The 8,532-nt window shown below is 39.5% G+C and overlaps 1 protein-coding gene across 3 annotated transcripts; it reads right to left on the bottom strand.

Moving 5' to 3' along the window:
* LOC129362920 (beta-1,3-galactosyltransferase 2-like) lies at nt 1-8,339 on the bottom strand. Of its 3 annotated transcripts, none has more exons than XM_055034737.1 (4): nt 8,060-8,339; nt 6,661-6,826; nt 3,794-4,060; nt 1-1,106 (listed from the first exon to the last, which is right to left on the bottom strand). In XM_055034737.1, exons 1-4 carry the CDS (start codon nt 8,218-8,220, stop codon nt 513-515), a joined length of 1,188 nt encoding a protein of 395 aa, XP_054890712.1. In that variant the 5' UTR covers nt 8,221-8,339; the 3' UTR covers nt 1-512. The 3 variants fall into 3 exon arrangements, with proteins under 3 accessions (XP_054890712.1, XP_054890713.1, XP_054890715.1); XM_055034738.1 differs by having other exon boundaries at nt 7,985-8,123; XM_055034740.1 differs by lacking the exon at nt 8,060-8,339 and adding an exon at nt 7,358-7,935.
* Between the last annotated feature and the right edge of the window lie 193 nt (nt 8,340-8,532).

Genomic DNA, 8,532 nt, shown 5'->3' with positions numbered 1-8,532 from the left:
TGCTGTTAGTGCTGTCATTCGGTTCAGGCTTTAGTAATTTATTTTCTATATCTCTGTTTACTCATTAATAACTGCATGAAGGAGATAATGTAGCGCTCTTAAAAAACAACCAAAATTAGTTTATTGCACAGCTTGCAGAAACACACTGATCTTATTCTTGCACTCGTTTTACTCTGCTTCCCTGCATAATGTGAAAACACTCAAAAACAGAGGTGCACTTGGAAAGAACTCTCCTTTGATATGTTGGAACAGTAACAGTATTTAAAACATGTCCACCTATAAAATCTTTGAAAAAAGTAATAAATTAAGACTTTAAATAACTGCACAGTTGTTTCACACAGTTTCGAAACTTCTTCTGCATTTCATCTCCTGTAAACGGTTTCAGTATGACGACCGTGAGGTTTGCAGATAATCACCAGGTTTCTCTGCGTGAGACAAACACCAGCTGGTGTTCTAACCGTGTTCCTCCCCAGCAGGGAGCGTGGGAGAAAATGCCACCAAACATTGAAAGTCTAACAGTATGGTTGAGTCTCATAAGCTTTCCATACATCCAAAATCTGCTCAGAGTTCTGCAGTAACATGACAATGACTGAGGCAAAGTAGCAGCCCGTGCTTTCTGAAAGCCTGTTGACGACAAACAAACCGCCGTGTGGAGGATCCGTCAGAGGAATCCCTAAGTGTCTCATGCACAAACCCATGTACACATCTTCAATGTAGACAGCCTTAACCTTTTTGGACGCTTTCAGTATCCGCTTGGGAAGATCCAGGGACAAGACATAGCCAACTCCCAGCGCATACGGAGGGTACGAATCCTCAGGGAAGACCGTGGGCGACAGAAACCATTTGGAAGTTGGGTCTCGAAGAACCGCGGCGCCCCGTGCCACCAGGCCCGTCATGTAGTTGTGGCGGGGGGCTTTCAGGAGCATGTCGACAAGGTTGCGTACGTTGAGGAAGGTGTCCGAGTCGATCTTCATAGCGTAGGAGGTGTTGGGGCAGTGGGAGCTGAGCCACTCCAACATGACCATCGTTTTTATGGTGAGATTTTTGTAGCTGTCCAAAAAGTTACTCTGGAGGATGTCGTGGTGCTCCTTGCTTTCATTTAAAATCTGTGGAAAACATTTGAAGCTGAAGTTAACATCTGACTCATAAGTACACTCAGTGATAAGAACAGCCAGACGTCAGGAAGGAACTACCAAATTTGGCCAAGATTTGGTACACATACAGAGTGATTGGTATGCAAACAATCGGATTGCAGAGGAGACTTTCTAGAAGTAGTAAATGAGGGATTGGGCTTTGGATTAACAAGCAAATTTGTTGCTATTTATCCACTAGTTACGGAATCAACAACAGTTATCTACAACAATGAGCGAAACTCACAAATGATGTCATGTAGGCTGTTAAAAGGGGGCACTATTGTGTTTTCCAGTCACATAGTTACATTTTACAACACAATCAAGTAATTATGTTACCTTCAAAAATGCTATATCTACCAAATATGACCTAAAAGAAATTTGACTTCATAATTTAGCACCTTGAAATTGGGTCTCTGCCTCTTTAAGAAACTCCCGCTTTCCCGGAATCTTCAGAAGTCATCAAAGCATCACTCATCTGTTAACCATTTAATGTCCTGACCAGCATTTCACTGAGAAGTGGCTTGTATTATGAGTTCATCAGATGTGCAATTCTGCCAGGAGTTTGCTAATTGCTGCTGGCTAGTCTGAACGAGCTAAGTTGGGGGGGAGAGTTACGTAGGAGAGTTGCCCAAGGAGAAGCTGCATCTCAAAAGCGGAGCTAAGGTGTTTTATACAGCGAAATGGTTGCCACGGGAATTAAATTATTTCTCAAATATGCATGAAAGAATCCAGGCTACGCTCTCGCTACGTTTTTATGAGGGAATAACATTATAACATGATGTAAAGCTGAAAAAAGTTTATAATATTGGTCCTTTAAAGGAGTTACATAGGAGTGACTGTTTTGGGTCTGTAGGTTTCACAGTAGCAGGGCCGGCCTGGCCAATTAGGAGCTCTAAACACACTCACCCCTGAATATGTAAGTAATTCGTAATTTATCAGGGCATTTCTGTTCATCTGGTGGAGGAGAAGTAAGGTTCACAAAGACAACAGATTTAAATTTGATTAAAATTAAAATAAGGAAGCAAAGTACAATGAATAAAGTGTAATAATGGGAAGTGTAATACATAACTGGGAGTCAAATATCACTTGATAGTTATGTATTATTGAAAGACTGGAAGATTAATTCGTAACTCCAACTATAAACTAAATCTAAGTCTGGTGGGGGCTGTTTCTCTCCCTCACTGTGGCTCAAGTTGGTGTTTCTGCCACCAAATTGAGCGTGCAGTGGGACTGGTTTGAGCTCACGGATCTATGTGAACGAAGAACAATTTGAGGCATTGTTCAATAGCTTTTGCTCTTGCTCCAGATACCTGTCAAACTTGAGATGTTTACTCAGCTCCAACAACGCTCAGTTCTACCCAAACTTTACATTGAGACATAATCAAACAGAAAACTGAAGCAAAAATTTGACTTTTGCGTTGAATCTATGAACATGCTTTATATACTTTTGTCCTTAATTTGTGTTTCAATATGATTAGGATACCGCTGATTATTTTAGGTGCTCTATGCACAGTGCGATTTGTGCAGGATATGAAAGCAATTTTTTTGTGGTTTACAAAAAAAGGAACACTGTTTATGCCTACAGTTCCAGGAACCGACACATACCCACCTGTGGTTTGCATGTGTGCACAAACACATAACAGTTGAATCTGCATACAGACTTGTTATTAAACATAAAATAACATGCCCTGTCTTGATGTATTAGCTTCCTTCACTACATAAATCACATTTTTCACACACGACATCACACATGTAATGGGTGGAAGAAGAGCAGCTGACCACTTCCTTTTAATGAAGGAAGTGGTCAGATTGTACAGACAAAAGAGACACGTTCCAGACAAAACATTGGTTTTGTAGTGCCTAGAAACATATACAGAGATGTACGTGTTTGTTCATGCGATAAGGCTTTAAAAATCATGGCAGCGAAGGATGTAAACAGTTACATGAGACCATATTTTTAGGAGAGACGTCTGTGTCTTATTCAGGTGTTGGAATGACAAGGCCATTATACTTGGGAGTGACTAAGTAACCGGTGTTTTGGCGATTTTACAGAAGAGCTATGGATTTAACAAGTTAGAAAGACAAAAAAAAACTTTTTATGAACTGTGTGAACCTGAGAGCGGTCTGGTGGAGCCAGCTTAACATTGCCAGAAAAAAACAAAAAAACAAAAACGTCTTGTCATGCTTTTGTGAGCGTCATTCTGTGGACGCTCATAAAATGTCAAAAGAATGACGTTTTGTGAGTATCATTCTCCTCCTACTTCCTGTCATCTTCTTTGTCCTTTTGGTCAGTCATAATATCTGGCTGTTGATCACGTGACTTGCGTGATGTGAAACAGGAGTTTCAATATGGCCGAAGAACCACCTTATCCTAGTGCAAAAACGTTTTGTCAAAACTTTTTTTTATTTTCAGAATTTCAATTTATGCAGTTTTATGGTTAACAGAAACGCAGCTACCGTCCTAATACTTTAAATGTATCCTTTGCTCTTCAGATTTGTTTGAGTCAAGTGATCACCTACGGTTCTTGCCGCCAGCTCTGCCACCCATTACACAAATAAAAAAGACATCAGTGCACTTAGAGTTCACCCTACTCAACTCTCGTACCATTTCTTATCTTATCAAGCAGTAAAGGTTGAGAGAAAAGCAGCGGTCACATCACCTGTTCAGCAGGTGGCTCTGCGTCGTTACCTAATCTAGACTTTCCCAAGAGGAAGTAGTAGCTGACCAACTGGCCCAACACCCGATTTTCTCTTCCCCATGTCCTGCGAATGATGTCACGGGCCTCCTTGCTTTGTGGGGCCACTTGGATTATGACCACCAGGAAGGGGCTCTCCTGTTGGCATCGGTTTGGTTCATCCACTATGAAATGGTATTGGTACGGGTATTCCACATAGAACTGTGAAGGTATGTATGGAGAAGGTGAAATCTGTGGAGGCAAAACAAAGTTTTGTTTTATTTAATTCAAATATGACCGTTTACATCACATAGTTTGATGTACATAATTTCTTTTCTGAATGCTTGCACAGTATTACATCTGAATTAGTTGCTACACCAACATCTGTACCAATAGAGATGCATTTTAAAAAGGGGGGGAATGCTTATTTACAATCAGATTTTCAGAGATGGATTTTCTCACTTTCAGCAGTAAAACCACTAAAACAACTCCACTTCCTACTTTTCAAAATTATGTTTTGCAGTCAGCAAAATTATTGCTGCCTTATCCGTAATGCTTTTTGAAGGCTTAAAAAAAACAAAAAACATCTACATTGGCCAAACATGCCTTGGCAGGAGCTACTTCCACAACTGTTACTGTAGGAATTGGATTCAAGATTGGTAATGTCAGATTAAGATGACACTTAATCTGCTGAAAATGTCGCTTTAACAGAAATTACAGTTCCTATTTAAGTGTTGCTTGTTTTTTTACTTAAAACTCTCTAATGTTTGGAGTGCTGTGAAAATTAGAGACAGTAGCATATACGAAGCACAGAAGATTGGTGATCCGAGCAACTATTAAAAAATAATAGGGACAATTGCAAAATTATAAATTCATAAATAAATTGGAGACAGTGAAAAAAAAATAGGAACTGAACTTATTTCTGTTTTAGTTCATCCTTGTGGCTGTTCAGCAGTTAGTCGTGGGAAAGCTCCACAGGAAACAACTTAGGAATTCCCAACCACAACTTCAAAATCCAATATGACTGCTTCTCATAGCCATACTATAGCTATTGTGAAAATTGCTAAAATATAACATTTTACCCACAGCTGTTTGGGACTTTGCCAATATGTTGCATATTGTGTTATGCAACATATCCTTGAATATCTTGCATTAGTGTTTAACTGTTCATAAACAGGATAAGGAGGACGTATCTCGTATTGCTAGCGATTCAGTATACCTGCATTCAGGTATACTGGTGGCATGCTTTTGATGATGCTGGTATTTGTTGCATTTCTTTTTAAACAAGCTCTGTTTGACATTAACACATTAACTCCAGAAGCCAGGTAAGTGGAGATTCTTGCACCAGTTGAAGTATTTTCTTAATTTGAACAACAAATTCAAACAACAAAACAACAAAAATGAGTCAAACAAACGGCAAAATAGTAGTCTAACTTTGTACTTCATCATAAGTGTTGAATCTGATACCGACTTTAGCATTATGAGCCTGGTGTTTGGACTCTGTACTATACATGTGTGAGTGTGTGCGGGCATGTGGGAGAGTGTTGGCAGAGTAAACAAGCTGTATATGAGCCTTGTTGTCAGTTCTGGCATGAACTGTTTGCACAAGCTGATTGACACAAATTTGTTTGCGTGCTCACAGATCAGGAAAAAGCAAGTTGCCCAAAAATGCTTCAAGACACGCTAAAGAGAAAGTGGAAAAAAAAAACCATTCATGACAACAGACAATGAGTCTAATTAAGACTTAGCTCTACATACCTACACAGCCCCTCACTCCCAAACAAATACTCCTAAAGAGAAGGTCATATATGGGTTCACATTTCATTAAAGCCATCGATCCACTTTCATGCCTGATGGAACCCTGATTTCATACATTCAGTCAAGCAATTAGGATCCCATCTCCAGACATGCATTTTGCAGATCAAAGCTTCTCTGGCACATGTAGGCAACCAGCTTCTCCATGTAGCACGCCTGAAACGCTGTGACTGGAAAGATGCCTAGTCGGGGTCACAATACCTTGGTCAGAGTGGTTTTGCTCGAATTACTTTATAAAATTAAAGGCATTTTAAATATTTTTTCTCTTCATCCTTATTGTGCCTCTGATTATGTTTTGGCCACTTTCCTTCTTCCTGATATGTTTTCTACTGAAAGCAAGAATCTTGCTATGCATATTCCAATTTTATGTCAATATGCAAACAGGGTAACTGTCTCCTAAGTTACCCTAGTTTGAGTCTGATAAGGCTCAAAATGCCTATTTATTTGCCTTTGTGATGGTTTTTATCTAGTAACAATGACAATGTTACCCTAATGGGTGTCACATCATTCCCCAATAAGCGATCCAACTTCAGACATAAATTGAGCTACCTTTGGTATACCATGACTGGTGAGAGACGAAAGACTGACAGCTAATATATTTTGCAAGTGGTGCAATAATTTTACACATGTTATACAACAATTTTATTTTATACCATCACCAGTGGGCATGTTTGTGCTTTTTTTTTCTTGAACTGAAATAGTTAGATTTTATTCTGCATCTTTGTTTTGAATATATTTTAATATACCATCTGTTATTGTTTTTTTCAAAGTAGTCGTACTCTGTAAAGCTCATATCCAGGTGGAAGCCTTCCTGCACCTGTTCATAAGTTCTAGGTTCATAAGACAATGAGAGGTTTACTATAAGGCTTTCTTATAGTAAACTAATTTAGCAGATTACCAGAATCAACATAAAAAAGTCAAACAGTCCAGTTACAGTAAGATGTTGCTGATGACTCATCCTGTTGAGGTTGACTTGCTATTTTCTTGTTTGACCTAATCCGGGAGGACCAAAAAAAAACAAAACAAAACATACTCACAGTTTTAACTGTCGTCTTGTTGACGTTTGGTGTCGAACCCTCCCTCTGAATCAGCAAAGGCCTCCAAGATGGTGAGAACCAACTGCAGAGAACTAAAACTCCCACCATCAGAGAGAGCATGACACAGAGCAACCAACGCCTGACTCCTTTCCACGGAGACTTTTCACTGCAGGGCAAGGAGTGGAACATTTTCAGTTCTGGTTAGAGGTGCATCCGGTGATCAAGATTCAGTTCTACTTTGCTGAGGACCCATTTAGATGCACATCTCAACCTGGCACTACTGCAGGCGCAACCACAAAACACATTTTCAGTGCAACTTGAGCTCAATCGTAGTATGCATGTGAAAACAAACTGATGAAAGTGGATCCTATTCAGATAGTACCGACTTGCAGCCTTGTCGTCTCATTTATATCATTTCGAGGAAACACAAATTAGATTTTCTTAAGTGGCTAACAGAAAGCACTCCATTCTCGAAGCTGTGAAGGACTAGAAATTACAATGAAACAAAAGCGGATGTTTGGAAGCATGGAAGAAACCTTTAAAACTTACATGTAACACACAGTCAACCCCACTAAAATCCACCAGCATAAACAGCATATTTACTCCAAAACAACAACGCACACAAAAAACACACCTTTTTCCATCCAAATCACACTATAACCTATCAATGTGCAGTAAATATGAGTCCAGTCCCTACCAGCTGCTTTGGTGGCTTCCCATTGAGACATGAAGTGAGAGGAAACAGCAGAGGAATTCAACTTGTCACACTTTGAACTCCCAAATAAAAGTAGCACATCTTTATGTGAGCGCAAAAAGGACAAGCAGAAACACGTTGTCATCTTTGGTGACTGCAGTGTACATGCATGTAAGCGGCTGAAAAACAGACGGCAAACAAACACGCTCATGCAGAAACTTATGTTTGCAAGTGTAACTTTCTTGTGAGCGGAGACGATATGGACGAAGGAATCACAACTTCCTTTTTAAAAAAAGATTATCAGGAACTGTATTTCCTTTCCTTTTCTTTTTCTTTGTTTTAAGGATTTCCAGGTGATGTTTGCTCCTGAAGTTGTATGACAGTTTGTTCAACCATTAAAATAATCTACTTTTTTATGTTTGGACATTTTTGAGAATTGAAAGCAACTTTCTAAGTTATTAGGATCATATCAAAATCTGCAATTGGAATCTGAAATTGAAAAATGATTAAATTCTGTTTGCATGACAGAAGTTCAATCATTTTTGCTTCTTAAAGAAAACCACTCCCCCCAAAGAACAATATTTTCCCTAAACAATAAAGATTAAACTATTGGTAAAAATAAGAACTCACCTTTTTATCCTCAAGCGTGACACGGCCATAGAACTGTGCCCGCACATTTTATTCAAAATGCAGATACGGGCTTACCTTTTTGGCAGAGAGTCATTCAACATTGCAACTTCTGAGAAGTCCATCAGCTGAGACGAGTAAGAATGAGGACATGCCTCTGCTTGCTGTCTGTTGCTGGTTGTGAAGTGTTTTGAGAGGAAGTGCCTCAAAACAGCATCTGTTGCCTTTTCTGATCCCATGCCCTCCTCTGAAGGTTGCTTCAGAAAACGATAGCAGAAAACCTGCTAGTGGACACATTGCAGATTTCTACTACTTCTATTAGCGGCAAGCCTGGTTACCATGCCATGGTCAAACTATGGCAATAAAAACTCCCTCTTTCCTTCTGTCTCTCTTTCTCTCTGTCTCTGCTTCTCTCTCTCTCTCTCTTTCTCTCTCTCTGTTTCTCTCTCACCCATTATCTTTTGTGTTTGTACTACGTCTGCTGTTGCAGCTGGTGCTAAGTGCTTCTGTTTGACGTTTTCCACAATGCAAAGGCAAAAATTGGGCAGGAA

The sequence above is a fragment of the Poeciliopsis prolifica genome, unplaced genomic scaffold (genome assembly GCF_027474105.1).
Source record: "Poeciliopsis prolifica strain line A6 unplaced genomic scaffold, Auburn_PproV2 SCAFFOLD009, whole genome shotgun sequence".
Taxonomy (NCBI): domain Eukaryota; kingdom Metazoa; phylum Chordata; class Actinopteri; order Cyprinodontiformes; family Poeciliidae; genus Poeciliopsis; species Poeciliopsis prolifica.
This window is presented reverse-complemented; position numbering and strand designations above follow the sequence as displayed.